Raw genomic sequence first — 27,847 nt, 5'->3', positions numbered from 1 at the left:
CGTACGCCTTAACCAACTTGGCCACGAAGTCCGCTTCTGGCATCGATACGAAATTAGCATACATGTAGCCATCCCAGTTACCTAGCGCTGGCAAAGTTGTTTAAATGCCACCCAACGTAAATATAAGAACATTTCTTGACGTTAACAGAAAATTCACGAGCGTAGAATAGCGCGGAATCAACTAATTCCTGGTTTCCTCCAGCGGTCTGGTCGCGCGATATTGAAAACGGAGGTCGCGCTTACCAAAGCTATCCACTTGGCATGATTCTCGCTGCATCAGTTTGTACGCGTGCCGGCAAAGTCCTGCTGTCACGGCAGTTCCAGGCCATGAATGCCGAAAAGGTGCAAACTATACTGTCGCGACTTCCAAGACTAGCCACGGCGGGGTCACAACATACCGTGGCCGAAGCTGAAGGGGTTCGCTACGTGTACGAGCCAGTTGAGGAACTGTATCTGGTGCTGCTGACGGACATCGATTCCAATATTGTACAGGATCTGAAAACGTTACGGCTGCTTGTGCAAACGCTTTCATTCTGTCTTGGAGGTGTGCCCGAAACGGAGCGTCTGGTTGCTGAAAAAGCGTTTGACATCATTATGGCGTTTGATGAGGTGGTCGCTGAAGGGTACAGTGAAGATTTGACGCCCAATCAGGTAGAGACATTCTTGGAGATGGATTCGCACGAGGAAAAGATCCAACAGATCATTGAGCGCAACAAGGAGCTCGAGGCCGCCGAGGAGCGTAAAAAGAGGGCCAAGGAACTCGAGGCCCAGCGTCGGGCTACGGCTCGTCAACAGTCAGCTACGTCTATTTCTAGCACCTCAACCCTAGGATCTAACCGGTACGATGGCTATGCGTCGCCGTTTACTCAGGACCCGGCCCCTCAAGTTGCGTTTGAGCACAACAGCTTGCAGCTTGGACCAGTTCCCGTAAGGTCAGGCGGTCAGAGCCAGCATAAACCACGGGGACGTGGGTTACAATTAGGAAAGAAGAGCCGAGAGGAACAGCCGTTGATGGCGGATATTGACCTGCCTGCTGCGGCGACTCCGCCCGTGGCCACGAGGCCTGGAGCAGCCACATCTGCAGCTGGCGCTTCGCCTGTGGCTTCGCCTGTGACTTCGCCCAGACAAGCTCACACTGTCCCTGCCGCCGCATCAACGGGCGCATATAATGCCGCGCCGGCAGCGGCTGAGAAGACGGAGGTGACGATTGCCGAAGGGCTGACCATTGAGACCACTCGGGACGGCCAGGTGCAGAGCGCGCGGGTATCTGGTACGCTGCATGTATTTGCTGCTGATCGGAGCAACCCTCGCCTGCGGATTCTCACCCGAACGGGCGGCAGTGCTGGTTCGTACAAGACGAATCCCAAAATGGACCGGGCATTGTTTGCTCGACAAAACACACTGGGCCTTCGCGACGCCAACGAGGATTTCCCCGCGTCTAATGTTCTGCTGGTCAAATGGACCGTGGACAACATCAAGGTGCCTATCACCTTCAACGTTTGGGTTTCCGAGGCGAGCGACCCTGGATTTTTGACAGTGACTCTAGAGTACGAGCTGGACCCAGAATTCGAGGGCGTTCTGGAGAACGTCGGTGTGTCGGTTCCGCTGCCCACGTCGAACGCACATGTGTCTGATCCCAGCAGCGTCTACGACCAGTTTGACGACCACCTTGTGTGGATGCTGCCGCTCGTCACGGCTTCTGATGCCCCTACTCCTTTCGAGTTCACGGCAGAGGCGGACTCCGAAGATGACTTTTTCCCGATGCAGGTCGAGTTCACCGTCCGCGACGCGCCCTCTGCATTTGGGCTCATTGACATCGAAGGCATCTTGGTCGCGGACACCCAGTCGGCTTTGCCGTTCTCCAAGACTGTTCAGGTTAAAACAGAATCGTATGTTATTCGCTAGATGTTTATAAACTTGTTTCTACAACAACTAAAAGAAAAAACCAAAGCAGGGTAACCCAGCCAGAGCGGACCTGCCTTACTCTTTTTGGGTGCCAAAGCCCTTGATTTGGGAGGCGAACTTCCAGCTCATGTTTTCGCACTTTGTCTTTTCGATCTGCACGCCGGCTTCTTTGGTGATGACGGCAACGTGGTAGGTGTCTGTGGCCCGTCCGTCGCGGTAGAAGAGCACCTTCATGGCTTCCTCAATGGCCTTTCTGGCCTGCTCGTAGGTGACGTTTTTTTCGTCGCCGTCGTTGTCGACAAGCTTGCGCAGCAGCGGAATCGCGAGGTAGTTGCCGAATCCCGTGGCGAGGCAGCCCGACTGGTAAGTGACGCCGAGCAGGTCGACGTAGGCGAGGTAGGGCTCGTCGTTCTTGAAGCCGGCAACGAGAATCGAGTTCCACAGAGGGTCCATGCGCGAGCGCTGGTAGTACAGCAGTCGTCGCAAGTACATGTGGATGCTGGGGGCGGTAGGCCCGGGATAGCCATCAGCGTCGTAGTTGGCCTCGATCTCGAGCTGGTCCAGCGTGTCCTGGATGTTTTGCATGTCCGAGACGTCGCCGCTGATGCCGACGACAGTCTGGTCACCGACCTGGAACAGCCGCTGCTCGTCCACAAACCGGCGCAACGAGCCGTAGGAGGCGAGGGTGTCTGCGGCGAGAATCACGCCCTTGTCGAATTTGATGCCGATGACGCTGGAGCCAGTGACCGTGGGCTGCAGAGTGCGTGTTGTCGGCTCGTCGTGCGACCCGGCATTATGAATAGCAAAGTCGTACTCGCCGTACACATCGTTTCGGGGCCTGCCCCAGTTGGCTTGATGATGTTCCATTACAAAGCGCCACTTGCGGGAGAGACTCTTATGGCGATTCCAGCTAGTTTTTCAGTAAGGCAGGAAATTGGTGTAGGTTGTTTTGGTAGTTTAGTATGTCAGTAGTTTAGTATGCTAGTGATTTATGTGCGATTCTGGTTTAATTGGTCTCTAGTTGACGCTCGGGACGCAACGGCCATGCAGCTGCAGCTTATTGCATAGTAGGCCAGAAAAGAGTGGCAATTTCTGAGGTTTTGACGGGCGTGGCCCGGGGCGACTCGTCGAAGAGTCGAGGCGACGGGTTGAGGCGACAGATTGAGTGGCGGCGGAGTCGATCCAGGCCAACCGGCCATTGCGGGGACCAACTACCTGACAAAAAACGGCCAGCCATCGCACCACATCTATCGATACGTGAATGTTCGTATATTCTATAAATAAGCTAGATGATCAGAACACAACAAAAGCACCGCCGCTGTTAATGTTCTCAAGCTCGGCCTCAGAGAGCTGGGAGTAGTGGAACCGCTTGGGCAGGTCGGCAACTGACAGGTAGACTGCACCGCTCTCGGCCGGGGACGAGGTGGACGAGCTGCGAGCAAGCGGACCGTGTGTCTGGGCGCTCTGGCGGTACTGGGCGAACGAGGAAGGCAGCTCACCGGGGCCCTCGGGATGGGCCTTCAGCGAGTGGTCCAGGGTGGAGGGAATGGAACGCTTGCCGATAAAACGAATCAAGGGAACACGGTAAGCGACGATCGAAGCACGCATTAAAATTCCAGCTGTTTTCTACCTTGATATGTGGGCGGGGTTGTGGAGCAGTGAAGGTGGAAAAAAACCTTGCATCGGGGATCTTGGTTTTCTAGTACCTTTCAGGGCTAGGACCAACCGCATGGCGCCATTCGGCAGAGATAATGCACGATTACGTTGCGGAGGGAAGGCGAATAATAAAATACGGCAAGAACAGGCCGGGCAGGCCGGCTGCACTGGCGGGCAAATTGAGCCTCGACCTTCTTGTTCCGGCACGAGGTCGCAGCAGGGCCCCGCTGAGCAGACAGGGCTTGCTGCAGCGACTGCCCGTTACGACCCCAACCCTGACCAAAACCAACAGCCACAGTGAGGGGAAGCTCCGGGGGCGCCAAAAAGCGAACCAAATCAAGAGAACTATGTACAGTATGTAGGTTCTAGTTATATGACACATAATAGCGCTTGCCACGGATGGCGAAGAGCTGCTGGTTGAGCTGGAACAGCTCCTGTGGGTTCAGGTCGTTGAACTCCCATTTTGTTGAATGGAAAATGTTTTTGGTCGGCTCAATAAGCGCGTCGAACTGGCCCTCGTAGTTGCGGTGCAGCCAGTCCCAATCCTGCCGGGAATCCTGCTCGTGGAAGCCAGTGACGTAGATAGGACACTTGGTCTCCAGCAGCCCGGGCATGCTCTTCTGCCACTGGTCCATGGCCTCGGGAGCGCCCAGGCCGGGGTGGAACAGGAAGAAAGCATCCAGGTACGGGTCGTAGGGCATAAAGTCTTGGGCGTCGTTGAGCACGTGGAAGTAGTCGGTGTAGTAGATCAGCTTCAGTTGATCGTCGACCCGTTCAACATGTTTGTCTTCGAACGACAGGTACGATTGCTTGCGGCGATCGTAGTAGGCCTCTGGGCCGACAAAGACGAGATCAAACTTGGTGTGCGGCATGAGGAAGGATAATTGCATCCATGCGTGCCACGGCAGCTGGGATTCCATGCGAGCGCCCAGAATAAAGAACCGCATGGGGCGATCCTGCCATGCCTTGGTCCGGTCCTGCGGGAACATGGTGTAGCGCAGGGCCGCTGCACTTTTCAGACCTTCCAGGGTCAGTGGGCCCTTGGGGTTGAGCTGGTACGGCGAGTACTCGTCAAGGATGGCCGCCATAGTGATAGGATAGGTGAGCATTTTCGTAACTACCGCCATGTTGAACTCGTTCTCCATGGAATAAAAATTGCGGGTGTAGAAAAACGTATACCAGTCCAAAAAGTTGGTGATCTGGTCGTCGTCGGCGCGGCCGGGGAACTCGAGCTCCGGAAACTCACGCCCCGAGCGCAGATCCTGCTCAAAGCAGTTGGCCATTTTCAGCAGCTTCCACCGCTCGGATTTGTGGTACTCTGTGTCCGCCTCCCAGGCCGCACGGTCTGCGTGGGTAGGAATGCCGGAAAGAGGGCAGGTGAAATTGACGGGGCGCCCAGTGACGGGGCAGCGGGCGCGAGACTTGATGAAAGCGGCCCGCTTGCGCAGATCATCGTACGGTGATTGGTCCAGCATGGTGAAGCGGTTCTCGACCGTGGGCTGGTTGGGGTCCACAGGCGAGTCCAGTCCAAGCAGCTGCTTGAAAAAGCCCCGCGGCGTCGCTGATGCTGAGAACATCCGACTCGTAGCCGGTCGTCGAAGCATTTTTTTCGTTAAGACGTGATGACAAAACAGCCGTCGATGGGGTGGTGTCGGGGGATAAGGGGCGGGAGGCTGCCAAATTCGTCGGTTTTTATGATTCTGCGAAAATAAACTCAAGTCTGTAGATTGCTCCACCTGTTGCAGGTGGTGCTATATTATATATCAGAACGCCGCTGCTGGTGGCTTCGTAATCATGAGAGTTTCCTGTGTCTGGGACAATGGACAGACGACAGAGGAGAACGTGGCCAGAGGGCAGAATGCGGTGGGATTGAAAGAATATTTAAGAAACAAGCATGGCCGGGAAGTAGCCAGGCTGGAGGTTGAGGGCCTAGTGGTGCCAGATGACGCTGACTTGGCCGGATGGATAGGGACGGCAGAGCGCCATGAGGTCAGAGTGTACACCATTGGAGGGCCGCCTGAGCTGTTGCGTCCTGACACAGAGAGTAGACGCGAGACTGTGCCCGAAGCTGTGCCTGAGATCGTGCGCGATAGTAATACGGAGGAGCGGGAACGAGAGGTGGAGCCCAGCGCTCGCCCGCCGAACCCGCCGAGCAAAATCAGCATCAAGCTGTCGGATCAAGTATCGTTGGTTCTTGAAAAAGGCTTTGTTGTGGACCAAAATAAACTGCATTTGGAAAAGCCGCTGGTCAAAACAATCCAAAGCGCAGCAATTGCCAGCGACAACCGCGAGCCTGCCCAGATCATTGCCCAGGCCGCCGGCATCATAGCCCGCCGACTGCGGGATTGGGGGCCCGAGTTTTTCCCCATCATTGTGTTTGCGTTCATTGCAATTCTCTTTGGCAAGACAGAAGGCAACTGGTCGGTGGTGTTTATTTTTTCCGGCCTGCTGCTGATCTTCTTAACAAACATTGTCCTGAGCGTTGTATTTGGATACAACATACTATCAGAGCTGCCAATGCCTGAACTATTTAAAAAGGTGGACTCGCCCGAGGACCTGGTCCCCGAGGTACCGCGGACGGCTCTGCCATACATCCAGGACACTGATCGGGTGGTGGAGGAAATGCGGACCAAGCTGACGGTGTACCAGCACATTTATATGTTTTTTACAAGCATGCTCCCCACGGTCATTGAGCCGTGGCAGAAAGAAATGCGGCTACGAAGGTCTGTCTACGAAGAGGCCGTGGCCATAGTCCGACGACGCCAAACCCAATCCTGAGTCTTTTGCCCATTATTCATCCAAAATGCGATTTGGCAGCTATACGGTCAGTGAGCAAGTATTCTATCAAACAAGAAAGTCGTTTGCCATTGTAAACATACGGCCGATTTTGCCAGGCCATGTTCTAGTTTGCCCTATTCGTCCAGTAGAAAGATTCAGCCAGCTCAATCCAGAGGAGGTAGCCGACCTTTTCCAGGCCGTGCACTCGGTTTCGCGGGCTATTGAGACGTATTACGGAGCGCAGGCACTCAACATTTCCATTCAGGACGGGCCGTTGGCCGGCCAGTCCATTGCTCACGTTCACTGCCACATCATCCCCCGGCGCTTGCATGATCTGCCCAACGTCGACGATGTGTACAAGCTGCTTGACGAAAACAACTTCACCGGGGCATACAAGCTGGTCAAAGAGCGCAGCCGCGAGCAGTTTACTGGCCCGGACAACGACCAGAGAGTCAATCGGACCCCGGAAGACATGAAAGACGAGGCGACGAGACTAAAGCAGTATATTGTGTCGCACATCGACCCAACGATTTAATGTATATACAGAAATTCATAAAAAAACATCGTTCCTAAGACGACTCGGCCCGCAGCCGACCGAAATGAGCCGCCCGCTGCGCTCGTCGGTTGCGCTCTCCGCCCCATTTCTTTGTGCCCCGTTTGATTTCCTCCAACTCGACCCCGCGGGAGAAGCGGTCGAACCACTGTAGAAGGTACCGTCTGTCTCTGGTTTCGACGCCCAGATCCTTGAGTTTTGTCGAGCTCACGCTTGCGAAATCGTCCCAGGTCTCAAAGTGCTCTTTGTACTGCTCCATGTTACGGCCGATTTTCTTCAAAAACGTCTCTACGTCGGGCACCGCAGCGGTGGGTTTTACGGCAGCCCGGGCCACGGCAGCAGTGGCATAGCTACGACACAAAACTGCACGGAACATCGTTCAAGCACTGGCAGGGGGGTTTTTTTGAATGTGAATATTTCAAATTCGCATAAAATCCCAATTAGCCTAACCACCCTGACTAACTGTCCTAAACCCCCAGACGCCCAGGGGCACCACCGTCCCCGTGTACCCTTACCCGCCAGCCACAGCAGGCAAGCGGGGGAACAGCTCGCTGCACAAATAATCGTTACTGCTCAGACTGCTCGAGGGGTAGGACATGACCAAGCTTGCGCTCAACTCCCCGCCGGAGCGGCGGTACGAGATGGCGGTGATGGTGTGGCACACGGTGGCCATTCCAGTCGCCCTTGCTGCTTTCTTCCTCTGCTGTGCGTTCCCGCCGTTCTGGCCATTTATTCTGTACTATCTGGTGTTCATGTGGCTTGATCCCCGGCCCGAGAGGGGCACAGTACTAACTCCGTTTCAACGGTGGACCCGCCAGGCGTGGTGGTGGAAGAGTTTTGCCAGCTACTTTCCCGTGCGCCTCCACAAAACTGCTGATCTCAAGCCATGCTTTGAGATCAACCCCCGCAACGACGCGGGCCAGACGGTCAAAAACGTCCTCAAGTGGTGGTACAAGATCCTAGTTTGGTGGTACTTTGTTATAACCTTCCGCTCGTACCGGCTGGCGCCTAAAGCAACCGGCCAGCGCTATATTTTTGGCTACCACCCGCATGGGATTATCGGTATGGGCGCTGTGGGCGGGATAGCCACGGAGGGTGCGGGCTGGTCGAAGCTGTTTCCTGGAATCCCCGTGCGGCTGCTCACTCTGCGGTCCAACTTCTTCCTACCGTTCTACAGAGAATACTTGCTGTCAATTGGCGCCTGTTCTGTATCTCGAAGCAGCTGCATGCAGCTGTTGCGTAATAATAATCCTATCTGCATTGTTCTGGGGGGTGCTCGCGAGAGCCTGCTTGCAAAGCCGGGCAAAATGGATCTCATTTTGAACAACAGATTCGGGTTTGTCAAAATCGCGCTGCGAACGGGCGCTTCAATGGTGCCTGTGCTGGCCTACGGTGAAACAAACATCTACCAGCAGCTCAACCCAGATAACAGCGATGGGCCCCTGCAAAAGTATCACAAGTTCATGACAAAGTATATGGGGTTCACTATTCCTCTATTTCATGCTCGCGGTGTGTTCAACTACAATAAGGGCATTTTGCCCTACCGCAACCCAATAGACATTGTGGTTGGCGATGCAGTCGATGTTCCATTGATCAAAGAGCCCACGGATGAAGAGGTAAAGCATTATCACGGTCTCTATGTTTCAGCACTCAGAAAACTATACGACAGCACCCACGACAAGTACTGGAACGGCGATCCACTGCGGATCGTGGACTAGTCGCTTTCCGAGTCTGATTCGAACCCACTTTCCGAGCCCGATTCGTTGTCGCTTTCGTCCATATCGCTATCTATAGCCGCCTCATTTATTTTAACCTCGTATCCGAGTTTTTGCAGCTCTTTCTCCAGGCCCTCTGCTTCCTCCGGGTGACACACGGCAAAAATCGCACTTGTGCTGGCCGAAAACAAGGGCATGATGTATGCTTGAATAGCAAACAGCAGCTCATCAACCGTCACTTTCCCAATGCGGTCAAGGAACTTTTCAACAAAATCAGGACCTCGTTTTCGCAACTGATTGTCAAAGAATTTCTGGGTGATTGCCGCCGAGTATGTACTGCGATCTGCGGCAGTATCTGAAACGTGAGAAAAGACGGCCCTTTCGAGCGCCTCATCATCAAAGGGAACTCGTTTAGATGCATAGCCTTCAGCGAGCTCTTGGGTAACCTTCAAGGCTTTAATGGCATCCGTGGCCCGATAAAAGTTGCAGACCAGCTGGCCAGTTTCAATTTGCACATAAAAACGCGCCCCATAAGCTAAACCGGCACCTCGGACCTCTTTCCACAATGGGCCTTCGGGTACCTGGAGATAATCGCAGCACAAGGACAAAACCGGCAGATCACTTTCAGTGTATTCGGTAGGCGCGTTGGTGATGACAGACATGTAGCACGACTCAGTGGCCGGACAAACAGTGAGACTGGCAAACTTGGAGAAGTCACGACCGAGCTCGGTGCGGAACAAGCTCGAGGTAGGGACAGGTAGATATGGCACCGGGATCTGACCAAATCGCTCGTACAACTCCTTCCATGCAGAGACAGGTTGTTCAAGGTGTTCAATATCACCGTATACCAAAATTCGCATGTTGTTCGGCTGGTAAAGCTGCTCCATCAAATGCTTCATTGACTTTTGAAGATTCTCCATGTCTATGACGCCCTTGATATCTTCCTCGGTGATGATGCCCTCTGACTGGCGTCTCAACGATCGGGCCGTCAAAGTATCTTTGTAAATAGCAGCAGTAAGAAGTGCAGATCCTTCACGTTTTTCATCAGCCAAACTCATCAGGTGCTTTTGCAAAAAGATCTTCATACGCTCCACATCCCACACTACATTGAACATCGCCCTCTTGACCCACTCAATTGCACGCTTATAGTCTGCTGCACGGACCCGAATATCGATAGACACCATCTCCTGAATCGAGTGGTTCACAGAAATCTTGTTCACAACCGTGTCACGGTTGATATTTTTCGCAACTTGCTCGAACGTGAGTTCAGTTCCGTCATCTAAATGCATGGGCATAGAAAATGTTTCGGATAGTAGAACCTGGACCAGCGGCAACAGATCCTCATCAACCACTGTAGCGGAAAAAAGAGCCTTGATAGCAACGAATTGTGACTCAAAAGACTCAAAGTTGATACTGAGAGGGACCTTGCATCCAGACGCATCCTCGTCTATTCTATATTGCAGGACGCATTCGTTCTTTTGACCGGTATCTTCAGCGAAATACGTTGATGCAGACTTGCTGTCAATGAACTTCACCCGGTTCACATCAGGTGCGTCGAATGTTTCAAGCAGCGCATCAGGAATGGGCACTTCGTTATTGCGTTTGGCCTCCTCCAATCTTTCCCCAAGCTGTTTGAGGTCTTTGGTGTTCCGGATATCCTCCAGTCTCTGCTTCTTATCAGCCTTGAGCTTTTCGTATTTTTCGCGACTGGGACGACCAATGATGGTTGCACTCAGGTTTGTGATGAATTGTGCTTTTATGAACCTGCTCCATTGATCTGCGGACCAGCCAGCCAGCTCATCGAATTCTTTAGTTGACTCGGTCCATTCCCGCAAAGTCGAGCCGTCTCTTTTCCCGTACAAGAATGCATCGATAGCAATATAAGCAAATGTAGAGGGATCGTTTTCGGCGTTCAGCAGAAACTTGTCGCGGCGACGTTCGATGCAGTCTTTCATCAGGGCCATGTCCACGTTTGCAGCCTCTTTGATAATAACGTCCATCACTTCCTCTCCTGCATTGGCAAGCCTTTCGACAGGTACTCCAGTGAGACAGAAGTGCAGAGCTGCTTTCAAATAGTCGTCAGTATAAAACGTCACCTCGGTAGCCAACGGATCAGCCACGTCGAGCAGAGCAAGCTGAAGTTTTCCTACTCCGGTCATTGTAAAGTAGCTGCCCAAAACATACAGAGCTGTGTTCGAAATATAATCCGTTGCGGGAGGACCGATCCAGGATAACTCAACCAACCCACTTGACTCGTCTTTGTCTGGGAATAAGAAAGTGGATGTCTTTTTCTCCGTCAAAGGCCCATCCTGTATTTTGGAGTCCAAAAAGGGTCTGGGGATGCCTTGCTTCATATCCGGTAACGAATGATCGAACTCGGTCATGATATTCACGAGCTCAGTGGGCTCGACGTCACCAGTGATGATCACGGACAAATTGTCGGCTCTGTAGTTTTCATGGTGGTACTTCTTGATGCTTTCATTGTCGAGAGTGCGTAAAGAAGCCATCAATCCGCCGGTGTTCGAAGCATAGCCTGATTGTGGATGATAAAGGAGCTTCTGGCTCTCGTCACCTAGCAGTGCAAAGGAGGTATTTTCGACACCTTGCATTTCGCTGAATACCACGCCGCGTTCTTGCCCTTCGCCATCGATGTGGTATACTTCTGTAACAAAGGCGTCGTCAGTCAACGTCGGATTCAGCAGATGGTCAAGGTAAATTGGCAGCAGGGTGCTGAACCCTTGCCAGCCCGCCGTGGTCAGCGTGTAAACAGTTTGATCCTGGCCTGTCCAAGCGTTCGTAGAGGACATTTGTTTTGCGCCCAAAACATCAAGCAGGCCCTTGTACGGCCACGCCTTGGATCCCATAAATACCAGATGTTCCAGAGTGTGGGGGCATCCCGAGTTATCGGCGATTTCGGTCGCGACAGTAAAGTAGCCCTCGACCGACGGCGTCTGCCTTTTCACAAGAACAACCTGGAGTCCTGTGCGAGGAGATACCCAGTTGTAGATCGTCGTGAACGGCGCGTACGTCGGGTGGATCTCCGCAAGTAGTTTTAGCATGAGGGAGAGTTTTGGATTTTCAGACTTATTAATGCGGCTCAAAAACACAAACATTCTTGGACTTTATATAGAGCATTGCTCCGATATTTAGCTACTTGCGCTGCAGATAAATCCTTAATCTAATCCTAGCCATAGCTGTCCTGAATCTTGTCCAGCGATCCTCTTTGACTAATGCCAGAACCCGCCATTGAGCTGGATGAACTGCAATGGCGTGCTCCGGAGTGGACGCAAATGTACGGCCTTCGCACGGACAATGTTTTAGAGTACTTTGCACTGTCGCCCTTTTACGACCGGTCTTCCAACAACCAGGTGCTCAAGATGCAATCGTCGTACAACGAGCAGCTGCAGAACCGAGCCGACCTGCAAAAGGAACTGAAGAACATGAAAGGACTGGAGTTTGTTCTGGCAGTCGCCCAGGAACCAGACGTATGGATCATCCGTCGCCAAATGCGCTACAGTCCGACGGAGGCCGAGATTGTTGCGACCTATTTTGTTGTTGGCGAGAACATTTACCAGGCGCCCTCAATCTACAGCGTGGTCGTCTCGAGACTGCTGTCGACGACAAAGTATCTGAACGAAGCACTCGATGTCGCTCGCAGTCTTCCGAGATTCACTCCAACAGGCTACACCTATGAGGAGAAGCCGGCGCCAGCCGAAGGCCAAGACCAGGACGAAGAAGAGCACAGCGAGGATGAGCAGGATGCATTGGGAATCGAGCAGGCCCTCAATACCAGTCTAGCTATGCGCAGATAGCCTTGATTTATATACACTATTAGTTGATTTCGTGAGCTCGCCTTTCTGCGTTTGTCATGGATCGGGAGAGGACAGAGGCATTGGCAGAGATATACTCTCTTATCATCACAATAGACCAGCTCGAGAAGGCGTACATCAGGGATTCTGTGAACCAGGGAGACTACACAAAGGCATGCTCCAGGTTGTTGGCCCAGTACCAGACGCTGCTGAAGAACCGTCAGCTAGAGGCCGACTTTGGCGGCCTGGACCAGTTCTGTGCGCGCTACAAAATCTCCCATTCGAGCGGTGTGCAGCGAATTGAGGTCGGGGTGCCTGCTACTGCCGAAACAAGCATCATGCCGCAGTCGACGGGCGACTCTGGCACGCCATCCGCCCAAACGGGCCCGGCGGTCTCTGCCAAGGCTGTTTCGGAGGTCACGGGCCTATTTATTACCGCAATGGACGGACTGAAGCTCAACTTTCGTGCCAAGGACCAGCTGCATCCGATCTTCAGCGAACTTGTCACTGGTCTTAGCAAAGTGACGGGCCCAAGCTTCCCCGGCCGCGGAAAGCTCGTCGAATGGCTCGTCACCTTGAACAAAATGAAAATCGACGACGAGCTTAATGACGAACAAGCCAGACAGTGTCTTTTTGATCTGCAAAGCGTCTATAGCGAGTTTTATGATTCCCTTTAATATTTAATCACCTATATAATTAATCAAGGTCGGCATCGATATCATCCATATCGGTATCGTAGTCGAGGCCTTCGACCTCGTGGTTGCCGTGCACAATTAGGCCGCTGGTAGAGGGACTAACGTCGACTTTGACGGTCTCGCCGTCTTGCACCGCACCACGCAGCAACAGGATAGCCAGAGGGTTCAGGATCTCGTTCTGGATCAAGCGGTTCAGTGGACGAGCACCCATATCTTTGTCCCATCCGTTTTCGGCAAGCCACTCGCGGGCGGGCTTCGCGAGCTCGAGTTTGATCTTGCGGTTGTTCCGAGCGAACCGCTGCTCGATCTCCTTCAGACGAATGTCCACGATCTTGCCAATTGCCAGATGAGACAACCGGTTGAAAACAATGATGCTTGAAATACGGTTGATGAATTCGGGACGGAAGTGTGCGTGCACAGCCTGCATAACAAGGTCCTGGGTCATGGGGTCGATCTTGTCGCCAGGCATCTTTTGGATGGCACTGGCACCAAGGTTCGAGGTCATGATGAACAAGGCGTTTGAGGCATTAACGACTTTGCCGTTTGATGCCCGCACAACACCATCGTCGAGAACCTGCAACAGAATGGTCAACACGTCAGGAGCAGCCTTTTCGACTTCATCAAGTAGTACAACAGAGTAAGGGTGGCGAGCCAGCTGGGTGGTCAGGATACCGCCCTCCTCGTATCCAACGTAGCCAGGAGCAGCACCAATGAGTTTGGATCCAGAGTGCTTCTCAGACAACTCTGAGCAGTCAATGCGGATCATGGCCTTCTCGTCATTGAACAAGAAGCCAGCGATCTTCTTAGCAAGCTCGGTTTTACCGGAACCAGACAGACCCAAAAACAGGAAACTGGCGGGAGCATTGGGGTTTGCCAAACCAGAGCGGGTCAACCGAATCGCATTCGAGACAGCCTTGACCGCCTCGGGTTGTCCAACAACGTCGCGATTCAGAGTGCGCTCCATTGACACAAGCTTTTGGTTTTCGGCCTCGCTAAGCTTGGAAACAGGGATGCCAGTGAGGCGGGCGGCAGTTTCAGCAACCTTTTCACTATCCACGACATCTTCAAGCATGGCGCCTTCACGGTTCTTGTATGCGTTCTCCATCTCTTCCAACTTCTTTTGGATATCAGGAATTGCAAAGTAGCGGAGATCGGCGCTTGTCGCCAGATCGTGACGACGTTCAGCATCGAGAGCCTTGATTTCAAGCTCCTCGAGTTTCTTCTTGGTTTCGTTCAGCTCGTCAAGACCAGCACGCTCCTGAGCGTATCTGGCACGTAGAGGCTCGAGCTGCTCCTGGATGTCGGCCTTTCTCTTACGGGCGCCTTGGAGACGCTCCTTAGCAGCTGAATCGGCCTTTTTATCACGCTCGAGAGCATTGATTTCGACCTCAACAAGCTGCAATTCACGCTCCAGGGAGTCCAGCTCCTCGGGGCGAGAGTCACGAGCGACCGCAACGCTGGCGGCAGCCTCGTCGATCAAGTCAACGGCACTATCGGGAAGTTTGCGATAGGTTAGGTAACGAGAAGCCAAAGTGGCAGCCGAGACCAGAGCGGAATCAAGAATTCGTACACCATGGTGTAACTCGTACTTGCTAGACAGACCACGAAGAATAGCCACAGTTTGAGGGACAGTAGGCTCGGGGACGTCGATCTTCTGGAAACGACGCTCGAAAGCACCGTCCTTTTCAACAAACTTGCGGTACTCATCGACAGTGGTGGCACCAATGCAGTGCAATTCACCACGGGCCAACATGGGCTTCAACAAATTAGCGGCATCGGACTTGCCATCACCCATGAGCATGTGGATCTCATCAATAAAAAGAATGATCATGTCGTTGGACTCCTCAATATCGTTGAGCACACCCTTGATGCGCTCCTCGAATTCACCCTGGTACTTTGCACCGGCTTTGAGAGCACCCAAATCGAGAGCAAACAAGCGACAGTTGGCAAGAACACTAGGGATATCACCATCAACGATACGCTGAGCAACGCCCTCGACAATTGAGGTCTTGCCTACACCAGGATCACCGATGAGACAAGGATTAGACTTTGTACGACGGGCGAGCACGCGGATACAACGGCGGATTTCCTCTTCACGACCAATAACCGGGTCCACTTTACCATCGCGAGCCTTTTGGGTCAAGTCAATTGCATACTTTGACAAAAACTCAAACTGCTGCGAAGAGTCTGCGGTTCGGCTATCGATGCGGCGGGAGCCACGGATTGAGACAACGGCGTTCTTAAGAGCTTCCTTGTCCATATTAGCAGTTTTGAGGATAGGAGCAATGGTTGAGGAATCGTCCAGAAGAGCCAGCAGCAAGTGGTCCTGACCGAGGTAGGCATCCTTTTGCTGTTTCTGGATTTTCTGGGCTGCGCTGAGCACCTGCTGGAAGGGCCCCGAGATTTGGGGATCCGCAGCAGGGCTCTGCGAGGGGAGGCGGACCAGCGCCTGGTTAATTGCACGCTGGAGCACGGGGTACTCGTAGCGGGCCTTCTCAGCAACGGTTTTGAGATAGCTTGGGGATCCGTCTTGTTCGTCAGGAGTAAACGCAGCGAGCAGATGCACAGGCGAAACCTGCGGGTGGCTATGCTCCTTGGCCAACTCGACGGAGTCCTGAATTAGTCTTGTAGAACGATCTGTGAGCGAAGGATCTGACATTATGATTGGGTGTGAGATGAGGAAGGACGTTGCTGTTGGCCAGTATTTATGCATGTCCCAATCACGTGGCCGCGAGGGACCGAAGCTTCGAGTAGTATCTAGAAATGCCCGAGAAGAAGGACAGCAGGTGGAAGCGTACGACTATCACAATTGGATATGGCCTGGTGCAATTAAATAAAATACGGCATCCAAATATCGCTTGGTGCTCTGTGGACCACGGACCGTGGAGAGTCACTGCATGCAGCATGCAGTCCCCGAGCCTCTCAGGGCAAGCCAAGATAGCCAAGAGAGCCAACCCCAGCATGGATATGAGAGAAGTAGAACTACAAGTAGAACTAAAAGTAGGGCTAAGAGTATGTGGTACGTGCACAGTTAAAGCCCGTTTAGCACAAAGTCGCGGCCTGGTCGGCACTGCGGTTTGTTCGTTGCATCAGATTAAATGAAATGATTTAGACTTTTACAGGCTATGACCAGATAGATACCATGATATTATTTATTTCTTGGACTTCTTGGAGGCCTTCTTCTCGGCAGCCTTCTCCTGGAGAAGCTTCTCCTTGACGACGCGCTTGACGATCTTCTGCTCCTCAATCAGGAAAGCACGGACAACACGGTCCTTGACGCAGTTAGCGCAGAGAGAGCCACCGTAGGGGCGCTGGACAGTCTTGCGAGCACGAGAGACAGTGGCGTACTCACGGGGACGGAGGGCAACGATACCGGGCAGAGCGATGTGGCACTCACCGCACTTGGGGGAGGTGCCGGCCTTCTTGATGTGCAAGTAGCGGATCTTTCCGCCAGGGGTCTTGACAAGCTTGACCTTGTTAGAACGGGTGTTGTAAGGGTTCCGACGACGGTACGTGACACGGGCGGCCATTATCAGAGTATGGTTGAACTGGCCGTGATATTCAGAGTTAAGTCTTGGGTGCGAGTGGTGTCACAGGGGCCCTAAGCCCTAAGGGTGGAGGCGACGGGTTTTATTCTCCTTAGTAAAAATAAACCGCATATGACGTAACAGGCAATAGGAAAGGTCGGCTATGTACAAACGATAGTAAGGGGCCCTATTTTAGAGATGGATCGTGTATTTTGGAGACTTCTTGATCCTTGGAATACATTTTGTGCAATTCCTTTTGCTGCTCGTATTCGTCTTCTCGTTCCTTCTGCTCTGGGTTCAGTTGCCGGCTTGCCTCCTTCTGGCGTCGCCGCTCGGAGTCTTTAATCGCTCCGTCTCGGAGATCGAGTCTCTGCTGATTTTGCAAGTAGTGTACCCACGGCAATATGACCGCGGCGGACGCAATGGATGCGCCAAAAAACACTTTAGATCGGGTCGACATGAAGCCAATGGGCGAGTAGAGGTAGCAGACTAAGCAAGCGGTATTAACGCATGTTACGGCATGGCTTTTCCTTCAAGGCCCGTGGCTGTGCACAGCATGGCTTTTTATTATTTATTTGTCGCACCGGGGTCTATGTTGCACTACACCGTATTTAAGATCGTTTTTCGTCCGTAAAATTCCGCACGTGATAGGGACCTGTGTGGGTGGTATGCACGTGAATGCACCATCAACCCAAACCAGGACGCTGGAACTCGCCGGCCAGTCCTTGTTGCAGCCACAGCTCAACCAAATCGCACCGGCTCTCTCTATAAAGTACACTAGACCAGTCCCCTAGACATCCGCTCTGCTCAACGAGAATTTGCCGCTCATACGACCGTGCCACGCCCAGATTCCAGCCGGATCGCTCCCACTCAATGTCTCAAGACAAGCGTGCCTATGTCATCAGCAGCGCTTCCGCAGCACAACCGCATTGGACCTTGGACTCCATACGCGATTCAATGGCACCCGACGACAACAGCGATGACGAGACGCTGGATATGGCCCATGCCACAGTTATCGAAGGTGCTGATCTCGAGTCTGATGTGGAGGTAGACCTTCCCTCAAGCGCTGGACCGCCGGTTGGGCAAGTACCTTTTGGCTCTTATCAAGGTTGGTCGGCCTCCAACCCAGTAGGCATCCCCTCCAGTGTTGCAAGCAACCATAGTACGTTGTCTGCTGCGTCCTCATTCTTCTCGCCCTCCAGTGTTTCGAAATACGCCCCACACGCGTTTGAGCCTTCTAGCGTTTCTAGCTCTTATCAGACTGCCGAGGGGTCTGCGCCCAACTCCATTAACTCTTATACTCAGCACGCTCCGCAGCCACACTCTTCATTCCAACAATACGGCTCTCAACATGCTGGTTCGTTTGCTGGGTTCTCCATGGGCACGTCGTTTGCTGAGCCCTACCGCCGGTACGGTGCGCCCATGGGCTCTGGAAACTCCTTTTCTCGCCATGGGTCCTTACCATATCTCGGGCCCAATCCGCAAATGGCACAGCCAATTCAGCAGCAGCAGCAACCCCAGGCGGCGATTGCTGGCGACACTCGATATGAGATGAATCAAGGCGTCCCTCCTCGCCGGTCTTTGCTCACTTCAATGCTTCAACAAAAGCCTGGAAGCACTCGTGGCGTCACAATGAACATGTCTCCCAGAAGACCATCTGACGCTGTGCCGTATGCTCGAGTCACCAGCAACGCTGACTTGGCGAGTGGCCCGATGCTTCAACGCAGTTCTAGCCGAGCAACGTCACTTCACAGGTCCACAAGTCAGACTAGCAGCCGAAGGCCAAGTATTGTTGAGATGGAGGATATTGATCCTGGAAGTCCTGAGCTGGACCCGACCAGTGTTGCTTCTTCCATGACGGATGCTGCACCTATGTTTATACCCAGCCGATCTATATCCACGACCAATGTTTCGAGAACAATGGTTTCTACATCAACGAGTGCAGGCGTTCGTTCCCCGGAACAGCAAAGACCGACGCAGCAAGCGCAGCAAGCGCACCCCCTGGCGCCGACGACGCAGCAAGGACAATTATTTAGCCCGCATTATCAGCCATTCGCTCCAGGTGCACCATTCAATAAGGTTGCATACCCATCACAAAGGCCACCATTATCAAGTGTGTCGCCAGCAATATCGCGGGCTCCGTCAATCTCACTTGACGACAGCACTGGGAACCTTGCGAATCGACTACAGCAAACACAAGCAGACAGGCTCATAGAAGCTGAAAAGACGGCTGCTCCAGGCGGTGGAAGATCGGTTTTACCGGCGCTGGCGCCAGTTGACTTCCCTCCTGTTCACATGGACATTGCGACTCACGATGTCAGCGACGTAATAGAGATGGTCACACTTGTTTTGAGCAGGATCGTCGCGACAAATGACGCATTGTATCCTGCTGAGTCCCGGGGTAATCCTCTAGAGACCCCTAATGTTGTAGGCGACTATGGCCACATGCTCAAGAGCACATTGCTAAGTTTCCACGGCTGCAATGTGCCAGACATTACCTTGCGAGCATATCTGGCGCGGATTTTGAAGTACTGCCCCGCAACAAGCGAGGTGTTTATTGCCATTCTTGTCTATTTCGACCGGATCTCCCGCCGTTTGGAGGCCGTCTCCGCGTTGCCCACAGAAATGAAGCCAATGAAGCCCTCGAGCTACTTGAGAGGCTCAGGCTCGTCCAATCAACTGTTTGTTTTGGATAGCTATAACGTGCATCGTCTTATCATTGCAAGTGTCACTGTTGCATCTAAATTTTCCAGCGACATTTTCTACAAGAACTCTCGATACGCAAAAGTTGGTGGCCTGCCCGTGGAAGAGCTCAACCATCTTGAACTTCAATTTCTTGTACTTTGTGATTTCAAACTATTAATTGGACTGCAGGAAATTCAGCACTATGCCGACTTTTTGCTCAAATTCCGTCAGCAGGAGGCCGGTGCAGCGCTGAACATGTCTCCTTCAAGCACCCCAGCAGTTGCAGTTTGAGATCTTTTCAGTATACACAACATAAGAAAGCCCGCGTACGAGTCATTAAAATAAGACAGTAAATTCAAGCTACATATAACGGAATCCATTACAAGGAGAGCGGTTTCAGGAGGAACCGAATACTAGCGCGAATTCATGCTCAAAAGAGGAGCCAGTGGGTTGGCGCCTCTCGATATTTTTAAAATGATATATAAACGGTGCAGAGCAGTCGCATGCAACGTTTAACGGAAGCGGCGAGCCTCACGCTCGGACTCCATAAGGCAGAGGATGTCATCCTCGCGGACGGGGCCCTTGACATTACGGACGATAGAGCGGGTGTCGTCGTCAATGAACTCGACACGGACCTGGGTGACACCACCACGGGAGCCGGTGCGGCCCAAAATCTTGGTAACCTTGGCAAGCTTAACAGGAGTCTTGGTATCCATTGTAGATGGTAGATTAAGGTTGGTTGTGTCGTTGGTCAGTAATGATGAGTTGGGTGCAAAACGCAGTCACAATTAGGGCTCCACTGTAGGGGTGTTGCTAGGGATGTTGGTGCACTGAAAAACCAGCGGCGCAAAACGCTCGACGGGGGCTGGATCTGCACAGTTTAGCGGCAGTAACTCGTTAGAGCTTTCCGTTTCACAAGGTTTCGAGCACTTTTCGCCGGCCGTACGCAGTGCTGCACGTGCGTGCATCACGTGATCTGCTCTGACTGAGAAAAGTCCGGTTACGAATTAGTCAATTCTAGTAGTAGTCAATAGAACATGGAGCTAGTCCAGCATCTCGACGATAAGCTTCTGTTTGCGGTGCCAAAGAAGGGCCGCCTTGCAGAGCGCTGCACCGAGCTCTTGGTTGGTGCCGACGTCCAGTTCCGCAGAAGCAATCGCCTGGACATCGCTATCTCTACAAACCTGCCGGTCGCTCTCGTATTCCTGCCTGCCGCAGACATTCCCACATTCGTAGGTGAAGGCAAGTGTTCTTTGGGCATCACGGGCCACGACCAGGTCGAGGAGAGCAACGTCAAGGTCGACGACCTGCTAGACCTTGGGTTCGGCAAGTGCAAGCTTCAAATCCAGGTTCCTGCCGACGGCCCGTACAGCGACCCCAAGCAACTGATCGGCAAGACGATTGTCACTTCTTTCATCCACCTCGCCACGACGTTCTTCACTGAGCTCGAAGGCAAGCAGCCGGGCGACAAGCTCGACACTGTTATCAAGTACGTTGGCGGCTCGGTCGAGGCCGCTGTCGCTTTGGGCGTGGCCGACGCGATCGTCGATTTGGTCGAGAGCGGCGAGACCATGCGTGCCGCCGGCCTCAAACCGATTGGCACCGTCTTGAACACCAGCGCTCACCTTATTGCATCCAAATCGCCCTCCCACCCCGACGTTCTCCAAATACTCAAGTCTCGTATCGAGGGTGTGATTGCGAGCAACAGATACGTCTTGTGCCAGTACAACGCCCAGCGCAAAGATATGCCCGTCCTGCTCAAGATCACACCGGGCCGCCGGGCGGCTACGGTTGCACCTCTCGAGGACGACACCTGGGCGGCCATCTCGACCATGGTTGAAAAGTCGAGAATCGCCGAGGTGATGGATCAATTGGCCTCAAACGGTGCCGAAGATATTCTCGTCACCCACCTCGCTAATTGCCGTGTTTAAAATATATCCTGCTAGAGCTAATTATTCGCCAGAAAAAAAACCACCAATCCTCCTCGCCCTGGATCATGCAGTCACACCTCCGTTTACATAATAAATAAAAACCCGTCGCAGAAATTCTTATCATCTTGAATGTCGATTCGTGCCCAATTTGAGAACTCCAACGAGGTGGGCGTGTTTTCCAAGCTCACCAATAGCTACGGACTGGTTGCGATTGGTGGCTCGCAGAACTTCTATTCTGCTTTCGAGTCCCGCTTAGGCGACGTTATTCCTCTGTGCCAGACCACCATCGGCGGCAACCGGATCGTGGGCCGCCTGACCGCCGGAAACCGTCGGGGTCTCCTTGTTCCTTCCTCGACAACAGACCAGGAGCTGCAGCACATCCGCAACACCCTGCCCGACACCGTCAAGGTCCAGCGGGTCGAGGAGCGGTTGTCAGCGCTGGGAAACGTCATCTGCACAAACGACTACGTCGCTCTGGTGCACCCTGATATCGAGCGCGAAACCGAAGAGCTTATTGCCGACATTCTGGGCGTCGAGGTGTTCCGCCAGACGGTCGCCGGCAACGTTCTCGTCGGATCGTACGCAACAATTACCAACAACGGTGGCCTGGTTCACCCGCAAACAAGTGTACAAGACCAAGAAGAGCTGTCAAGTCTTTTGCAAATCCCCCTGGTCGCTGGCACCGTGAACCGCGGCTCCTCGGTTCTCGGTGGTGGCATGGTTGTCAACGACTGGCTGGCCGTCGTCGGCTACGACACAACTGCCCCCGAATTGCATGTTATCGAGAGCATTTTCGGCCTTAATAACGAGGCTCCCGACCAAGACCTACTTATCGAACACTATTATTAGCCTTTGTAGTATAATGATTTCACGCTTGTTGCCTCTTTCGGCTGAAAAACTCCTTATACACCCCTACCCGACAGCCCAACTTTCGCCATTCGCGTATGCCTTACAGACATGTGTGCAAACTTGACCTGGCGAAAGAAACAATGTCAATTCCTCGTCATTTCCCCCCGCCCCCGCACCATATATACCGCTTACGTCAAGCTGGCTTCCCCCACTATGGACTACTGGGGGATTGATAGGTCGAAAAGCTCAATTCGCCTGAAGGCGCTGCGCAAAATTGGTGCGCTGGATGCCGTTGAGCCTCAGAACGACCTCACGAAGATGTCTGCGGTCCTCAAGGACTCGGTGAACAACCCCGAAGCCGCCCTGTACCCACGGGAGCTCGAAGTGCTCCTGGCCTTGGTCGACTCGGTCCCGAAAACCATACACCCCGAGCGGTTCAAGAGCATGATTCCACTCTTGCAGTCGTTTTTGATGCGTCTGCCCCACTTGAACATTTTGCCCGGACCAGCTGTGCGTCGTATTGACGGCCCGTCGCCGTGGACCCTGTTGGCTCGCGGCCTGGTCGAATCTCTGCAGGCTTTACATGCTAGCGAGGACAACGTGCCGGAAATGCTACAGGGCCTCCGCGACGCTTGGGAGTCGAACGAACAAAGTGATGGGGAGTTCCTCATTTGGTTGTTTGCCCTGCACGGTGCTCTCGAAGGGCTCAATTCGCGACCCATTGTCCGATTGCAGCCCGCCAAAATGATTTTTGAGTGGATTTGTGACTTTTTGAGCGACAGTACACTCTCAGATATCGGAACCCGTCTAGATTCCATTGAAACAAAGCTCAATAAGGATGCAACTTCAGTCGATGCTGTCCCCGCCTACTTCTTGACCCTGATTCCTGAAGATAGCCTTGCATATCCTGGTCCTAGCCAACTTAGGTTGAGCATGAGCCGTTTCTTCGCCGAAATTGCTATCTATGCTAGTGGTGGTGAGTCACAGGATTCTACTGCCAACGACAACGAGTTGCTGGCGGCCGTAGCTAAGCAATCGGCACACTTTTTGGGCCGTCTGGTGGAAAACAACACCCTGGTTGTAGATGCACCCCATTTTGGTCCCGTTGTCAGTCGCAGTGTTCAGTATAACCACCGTGTTATTGCCCTCTCTGTTGGTCACAATGAATTCGATGCTTCCGAGGCTTTCCAAATCGCTTTGGTCGGTATGGAGCTCGACCAAACCTTGACTGGTGACAGTACAGAATTCGAGCCTTTACGTCTAGCTCTGGCTTGTTGCCATGTTGACAGCTCCCGTCTCGCTACTCTCGTCAAAGCTTTGCCAATGTACTTTGGCTCTTTGTCCCCTTCCTTGGCTGGACGGGCGGCTGACCTTTATGCTTCTTCGGTTCGTAGCCTGCCACAGTCTTGGTTGATATCTGCTGTTTATGCTCTTGGTAATAGCTTGACTACTGAGGAGCTCGAGATGCATCGTCATTCAGTCCAGTCTACCGCCTCCAGTGTGTTGTCTGGCCTGGTTGGAATGGTCATCTCACAAAGTGATGTTCAGCTTCGTGCTTTGGCTCTTTCGATTCTGTCTCAAAAGTTTGGTACAGTTGACGAGACTGTCGATATTGAGGTCTTGGTTGCAGTTTCCAAACTGGGACCCCATCTGCCGGAACGTGATTTTGAGACTGCTTTGTTCTTGATTGAGCGTGCTTCTGGACGCAAGTCGGCTGATGTCAAGAAGTGGCTTGCTGTTATCCGTCGCGCTAGGATCATTATCTCTCGTGAGCTTTATAGTAGCCACCCCAGCTACAAGGTTTATTTGGAGCACCTTTTAGGCTTGATGATTTCCGTTGGTGAAGCAAGTAACTCAACAATTTCGTTCGGGGCCTCTGCTGCTTTGAGCTCGACACTGTCTGGCGCTACTGGGTTGTCTACAGGTAACCTGCCGCTCAGCCGCAATGCCACTCGCCAGAGCGCCAACGGTAGTGAGAAACGCAAGGAACGTCCCGAGCGACGTACTGTGCTTTCTCCCCACTTGTCGCCCGCTGAACAAATTGTGGAATTTTTGGAGCCCTTGGCTGCTTTACTTCCTCCCAAGACAAGTGCTCCTCTTGAAGTCACAGATTGGTCGTTGATCTCACGTTTCAGAGACGCCTGGTTTAACATGGCCGTTTTAGGTTATAATGTTGACTATAAATGGACGAAAGAGCAGAGTCGTCACTTGGAGACAATTGCTTGGTCTACACCGCCTCTTGTAACCGAGCTTTCGGTCAACAATGTAGAAAGTGACTTGGATCTTAATCCTGTTCTTCGTCGTGGCTCCAAGGGACACCATGGCCGCGAAAAGCAGCACAGAGTAGTTGCTGGTCTTTTCAAGGCTACAACGAACATCGACATCAAACCGACCTATGTCCGTATCATGTTTTTGGCTACAAGTAACATGGTTGAGCGTTTCAGAGCTCGTGCAGGTGCTATCTCAAAGTCTCTTCTCTACTTTGGTGATCCTGACCTTCGCGATGGTGAGGGCTTCAAGGGAATGTACTCGATTGCTGCAGGCTGCGCTAACGCCTATATCAGTGATGTTAAAACAGGCCGTAAAGGTGCAGCGTTTGGTCTTGAAAAAGCAGCTGAGCAGCTTAAAGAAATTCTCGTTTTGTGCTGTCACCGCGTGGACACAATCCGTGATGTTGCCTTCGACATGGCCGATCTTGTAATTTCTCGAATTCCAGCTGCTTTGTGTACTCAAACAGCCATGTTTGCCTTGCTCGACCTTCTGAGTATGATGCACCTGTCTTGTGTGAATGCAGAAAGTGACGAGTATGAGCCTTGTCACACGTATGTTGGAGAAAAGTCAGGCGTCACGGTTGCTCTTGGCGACTCGTACAGTATCCGTCGACATACGCTTGACCGTTTACTCGATAGCGCTCGTACTTGGACTTCCCGAATCACTTCGACGATGGGTCCAAACCTCAAAGCAATTCTCGGATTTTATCTCGAAGACGGTGACAAGCAAGCTGATGAGGAGGTCGCTCTCGGTCGCTCATTTGCGTTGCAGATTGGTGGTGCATCCTCGCAAAATGGTAGCTTATTTGAGAAGCCACAGTCACTGTATCGCTTGGACGGTGTTTCCGGTTTCTTGTCAAACTACCTTAGTATCTCTGCTTTACGTCTGCAGACTCGTGAACATAGTGTCCGCGTGAGCTATGAGGAAGTGAGAGCAGAGATAGACCGGCTTTTGTCTCTCAAGAATCCCCGTCCGGACTCGGTCACTCTTAGCGAGATTCGAACTCTTTACATGCATGCCTCAGCATACCTGGTGGACTGCTCCCCTCAAGCTATGGGAATAGCAAAGGACGTTGTTCATCTTGCGTTCCGATTCTTTGACGGCAAAATTATGGCGTACTGTATCAATTACTGGCTGTGGATTGTGAACCAGACCCCGAGCTTGCGTTTGATTGTTTTACAGGCTATTGCTGAGCACTGGAGTCGATCAATCGCTCGTAAGATTGGCCTGTTCTCCCGCAAGTATGACCAAAAAGATCCCATGGTTGCTCACATGGAATACAAGCCATCGTCTAAGCGGGCTACTACTCATGAGATTCGTCATATTGAGAAACTGTACGCACCCCATGTTTTGCTCACCAACTTTTTGATTTCCATGACCCACTCTTCTCTCTTGATCAATGAGGAGCATATTAACGTGTTGGCTCGTATCATTGCTGATGCGATGTATGGTTTAGCCCATTACGCATCGCTTCACTCCTTGGCCCGGGGCCCCCGTCTTGCTTTAGTCCGTCTAGCTATGGACTTTATTGTACCATACAGCCATCGTGCGCCAACTGTTGCAGCGGGCATGCGCAGCCTTGTGACCGCTGGTATTCTCGCTTGGTTCAAACAGCCGGTGCAGTGGCCTTTTGGGGGCAACACTATTCAGCTACGTCAGGACATCGCTTTGCTGGAGGGCATTCTCGAGCGTGCGCGTAAAGTTCCCACCAGTCCCGCTTCGGATATTTGCCAGTCCCTGCTCGCTGACGAGCTCAACAAGCTCCAGGTTTGGAATGACCCTCTCGGAAACACCAAGGCAGGACACGCTAAAATCAGCTTTAGCGTCAATGATGTTATCAAGGCATGGAATGTCGACCCCCAGATTGCTGTTGCTCTCGTAACTCGGCATGCTGACGTTGCCGCTGAGAAGAAACTTGTCGAGCTTATTGAAGATAATCCTTTGGCAGTGTATGACTCCCCTGCCGCGCTTACCTACCTACTCCAAGCTTCGCCCACCAGTAAGCGGGCATGGCAAGTCATATACTGGACACCGGTCTCAGAGATCATGTGTATCAACTTGTTTTCTCCTCAATATGGTGGAGGTTCTTATCTTCTGCAGTACAGTGTTCGTGCTCTTGAGTCTCACCCTGTCACTGACTGTTTCTTTTATGTACCTCAGATTGTGCAGGCGTTGCGTCACGATAGCGGTGGATTCGTTGCCGAATACATTTTGGAAGCTGCAAAGTTCTCTCAGCTGTTTGCCCACCAGATCATTTGGAACATTTTGGCCAATTCGTACAAGGACGATGAGGGCGAGGTTCCAGATGGCATTAAGCCCATTGTTGATCGAGTTCTCGAGAAAATGATGGAAGAGTTCACCGACAAGGAGCGAGACTTTTATGACACTGAGTTTAACTTTTTCAACGAAGTTACCTCTATCTCTGGCAAACTGAAGCCTTATATCAAGAAATCCAAAGCTGAGAAGAAGGCCAAGATTGATGAAGAGATGGCGCAGATTGTTGTTCCGGAAGGTGTTTATCTGCCCAGTAACCCTCATGGTACTGTTGTCGATATTGATCGGGAGAGTGGTCGTCCTTTGCAGTCTCATGCCAAGGCACCCTTTTTGGCCAAATTCAAGATCCACAAGGATCAAGAGAGCGGTGAAGACACGGATAGCGATAGCGATGAGCCCAAAGCAGTTGAAGTTTGGCAAGGTGCTATTTTCAAGGTAGGCGATGACTGCCGGCAAGATGTATTGGTGCTTCAGATCATTTCAGTGTTCCGTTCTATATTTGCCTACTCTGGCCTTGATCTCTATGTGTTTCCCTACAAGGTCACGGCGACTGCGCCGGGCTGTGGTGTAATTGATGTTTTGCCCAACTCCACTTCTCGTGATATGTTGGGCCGTGAGGCCGTTAATGGCTTGTACGAATGGTACATTTCCAAACATGGTAATGAGGACAGTATCGATTTCCAACGGGCCCGCAACAACTTTGTCAAGTCTCTTGCTGCTTACTCGGTTATTTCGTATCTGCTTCAGTTCAAGGACCGCCATAATGGTAACATCATGTACGATGATGACGGACACGTTATCCACATCGATTTCGGCTTCTGCTTTGAAATTGTTCCTGGCGGTGTCAAGTTCGAAGCCGTTCCTTTCAAGCTTACCAAGGAAATGGTCGCAGTTATGGGTGGAAACACAAATACTCAGGCTTACCGCTGGTTTGAGGAGCTGTGCGTGAAGGCGTTCTTGTCCTGCCGCGTCTATGCTGAGGACATTTGCCGCATGGTGGCACCTATGCTTGAGAGTGGTTTGCCCTGCTTCAAGGGCGACACCATCAGGAAGCTGCGCAACCGGTTTGTCCTTAACAAGAGTGAGCGCGAAGCTGCCAACTTCATGCGCGGCCTCATCTCGCGATCGTATGAGTCGAACTTCACCAAGGGCTACGATGAATTCCAGCGGCTCACCAATGGTATTCCGTACTAGTTTTG

General features: G+C 52.5%; 19 protein-coding genes across 19 annotated transcripts; 10 read left to right on the top strand and 9 right to left on the bottom strand.

Moving 5' to 3' along the window:
* Positions 1–261: 261 nt before the first annotated feature.
* Positions 262–1,905, top strand: B9G98_03847 (Coatomer subunit delta; the record flags this gene model as incomplete). The annotated part of the gene is made up of 1 exon (XM_024810404.1): positions 262–1,905. The coding sequence occupies one exon, from the start codon at positions 262–264 to the stop codon at positions 1,903–1,905; it is 1,644 nt and encodes a 547-aa protein (XP_024666172.1).
* A 75-nt stretch (positions 1,906–1,980) lies between these two features.
* B9G98_03846 (Proteasome subunit beta type-7) lies at positions 1,981–2,772 on the bottom strand (the record flags this gene model as incomplete). Its single annotated transcript, XM_024810403.1, has 1 exon — positions 1,981–2,772. The coding sequence occupies one exon, from the start codon at positions 2,770–2,772 to the stop codon at positions 1,981–1,983; it is 792 nt and encodes a 263-aa protein (XP_024666171.1).
* Positions 2,773–3,198: 426 nt separating this feature from the next.
* Positions 3,199–3,513, bottom strand: B9G98_03845 (hypothetical protein; the record flags this gene model as incomplete). The annotated part of the gene is made up of 1 exon (XM_024810402.1): positions 3,199–3,513. The coding sequence occupies one exon, from the start codon at positions 3,511–3,513 to the stop codon at positions 3,199–3,201; it is 315 nt and encodes a 104-aa protein (XP_024666170.1).
* A 413-nt stretch (positions 3,514–3,926) lies between these two features.
* On the bottom strand, positions 3,927–5,165 carry B9G98_03844 (Protein MSS51, mitochondrial; the record flags this gene model as incomplete). Its single annotated transcript, XM_024810401.1, has 1 exon — positions 3,927–5,165. One exon carries the CDS (start codon positions 5,163–5,165, stop codon positions 3,927–3,929), a length of 1,239 nt encoding a protein of 412 aa, XP_024666169.1.
* Positions 5,166–5,355: 190 nt separating this feature from the next.
* On the top strand, positions 5,356–6,339 carry B9G98_03843 (hypothetical protein; the record flags this gene model as incomplete). The annotated part of the gene is made up of 1 exon (XM_024810400.1): positions 5,356–6,339. One exon carries the CDS (start codon positions 5,356–5,358, stop codon positions 6,337–6,339), a length of 984 nt encoding a protein of 327 aa, XP_024666168.1.
* A 25-nt stretch (positions 6,340–6,364) lies between these two features.
* Positions 6,365–6,874, top strand: B9G98_03842 (Bifunctional bis(5'-adenosyl)-triphosphatase/adenylylsulfatase FHIT; the record flags this gene model as incomplete). The annotated part of the gene is made up of 1 exon (XM_024810399.1): positions 6,365–6,874. One exon carries the CDS (start codon positions 6,365–6,367, stop codon positions 6,872–6,874), a length of 510 nt encoding a protein of 169 aa, XP_024666167.1.
* Positions 6,875–6,908: 34 nt separating this feature from the next.
* On the bottom strand, positions 6,909–7,268 carry B9G98_03841 (Protein FYV4, mitochondrial; the record flags this gene model as incomplete). The annotated part of the gene is made up of 1 exon (XM_024810398.1): positions 6,909–7,268. The coding sequence occupies one exon, from the start codon at positions 7,266–7,268 to the stop codon at positions 6,909–6,911; it is 360 nt and encodes a 119-aa protein (XP_024666166.1).
* A 220-nt stretch (positions 7,269–7,488) lies between these two features.
* Positions 7,489–8,512, top strand: B9G98_03840 (Diacylglycerol O-acyltransferase 1; the record flags this gene model as incomplete). The annotated part of the gene is made up of 2 exons (XM_024810397.1): positions 7,489–8,475; positions 8,507–8,512. The coding sequence occupies 2 exons, from the start codon at positions 7,489–7,491 to the stop codon at positions 8,510–8,512; spliced, it is 993 nt and encodes a 330-aa protein (XP_024666165.1).
* Positions 8,513–8,606: 94 nt separating this feature from the next.
* On the bottom strand, positions 8,607–11,720 carry B9G98_03839 (hypothetical protein; the record flags this gene model as incomplete). The annotated part of the gene is made up of 1 exon (XM_024810396.1): positions 8,607–11,720. One exon carries the CDS (start codon positions 11,718–11,720, stop codon positions 8,607–8,609), a length of 3,114 nt encoding a protein of 1,037 aa, XP_024666164.1.
* A 117-nt stretch (positions 11,721–11,837) lies between these two features.
* B9G98_03838 (Mediator of RNA polymerase II transcription subunit 6) lies at positions 11,838–12,419 on the top strand (the record flags this gene model as incomplete). Its single annotated transcript, XM_024810395.1, has 1 exon — positions 11,838–12,419. One exon carries the CDS (start codon positions 11,838–11,840, stop codon positions 12,417–12,419), a length of 582 nt encoding a protein of 193 aa, XP_024666163.1.
* Positions 12,420–12,475: 56 nt separating this feature from the next.
* Positions 12,476–13,093, top strand: B9G98_03837 (Vacuolar protein sorting-associated protein 28; the record flags this gene model as incomplete). The annotated part of the gene is made up of 1 exon (XM_024810394.1): positions 12,476–13,093. The coding sequence occupies one exon, from the start codon at positions 12,476–12,478 to the stop codon at positions 13,091–13,093; it is 618 nt and encodes a 205-aa protein (XP_024666162.1).
* A 19-nt stretch (positions 13,094–13,112) lies between these two features.
* On the bottom strand, positions 13,113–15,770 carry B9G98_03836 (hypothetical protein; the record flags this gene model as incomplete). The annotated part of the gene is made up of 1 exon (XM_024810393.1): positions 13,113–15,770. One exon carries the CDS (start codon positions 15,768–15,770, stop codon positions 13,113–13,115), a length of 2,658 nt encoding a protein of 885 aa, XP_024666161.1.
* Positions 15,771–16,263: 493 nt separating this feature from the next.
* B9G98_03835 (60S ribosomal protein L34-B) lies at positions 16,264–16,641 on the bottom strand (the record flags this gene model as incomplete). The annotated part of the gene is made up of 1 exon (XM_024810392.1): positions 16,264–16,641. One exon carries the CDS (start codon positions 16,639–16,641, stop codon positions 16,264–16,266), a length of 378 nt encoding a protein of 125 aa, XP_024666160.1.
* A 184-nt stretch (positions 16,642–16,825) lies between these two features.
* On the bottom strand, positions 16,826–17,098 carry B9G98_03834 (hypothetical protein; the record flags this gene model as incomplete). The annotated part of the gene is made up of 1 exon (XM_024810391.1): positions 16,826–17,098. The coding sequence occupies one exon, from the start codon at positions 17,096–17,098 to the stop codon at positions 16,826–16,828; it is 273 nt and encodes a 90-aa protein (XP_024666159.1).
* Positions 17,099–17,511: 413 nt separating this feature from the next.
* On the top strand, positions 17,512–19,614 carry B9G98_03833 (PHO85 cyclin-7; the record flags this gene model as incomplete). Its single annotated transcript, XM_024810390.1, has 1 exon — positions 17,512–19,614. The coding sequence occupies one exon, from the start codon at positions 17,512–17,514 to the stop codon at positions 19,612–19,614; it is 2,103 nt and encodes a 700-aa protein (XP_024666158.1).
* A 122-nt stretch (positions 19,615–19,736) lies between these two features.
* B9G98_03832 (40S ribosomal protein S28) lies at positions 19,737–20,039 on the bottom strand (the record flags this gene model as incomplete). Its single annotated transcript, XM_024810389.1, has 2 exons — positions 19,737–19,780; positions 19,841–20,039. 2 exons carry the CDS (start codon positions 20,037–20,039, stop codon positions 19,737–19,739), a joined length of 243 nt encoding a protein of 80 aa, XP_024666157.1.
* Positions 20,040–20,360: 321 nt separating this feature from the next.
* On the top strand, positions 20,361–21,254 carry B9G98_03831 (ATP phosphoribosyltransferase; the record flags this gene model as incomplete). The annotated part of the gene is made up of 1 exon (XM_024810388.1): positions 20,361–21,254. One exon carries the CDS (start codon positions 20,361–20,363, stop codon positions 21,252–21,254), a length of 894 nt encoding a protein of 297 aa, XP_024666156.1.
* A 129-nt stretch (positions 21,255–21,383) lies between these two features.
* On the top strand, positions 21,384–22,103 carry B9G98_03830 (Eukaryotic translation initiation factor 6; the record flags this gene model as incomplete). Its single annotated transcript, XM_024810387.1, has 1 exon — positions 21,384–22,103. One exon carries the CDS (start codon positions 21,384–21,386, stop codon positions 22,101–22,103), a length of 720 nt encoding a protein of 239 aa, XP_024666155.1.
* Positions 22,104–22,316: 213 nt separating this feature from the next.
* B9G98_03829 (Phosphatidylinositol 4-kinase STT4) lies at positions 22,317–27,842 on the top strand (the record flags this gene model as incomplete). Its single annotated transcript, XM_024810386.1, has 1 exon — positions 22,317–27,842. One exon carries the CDS (start codon positions 22,317–22,319, stop codon positions 27,840–27,842), a length of 5,526 nt encoding a protein of 1,841 aa, XP_024666154.1.
* Positions 27,843–27,847: the final 5 nt, after the last annotated feature.

This window comes from Wickerhamiella sorbophila (assembly GCF_002251995.1).
Source record: "Wickerhamiella sorbophila strain DS02 chromosome Unknown contig2, whole genome shotgun sequence".
NCBI lineage: Eukaryota > Fungi > Ascomycota > Dipodascomycetes > Dipodascales > Trichomonascaceae > Wickerhamiella > Wickerhamiella sorbophila.
Note: the sequence above shows the minus strand (reverse complement) of the source record. Positions and strands in the feature narration are given on the sequence as shown.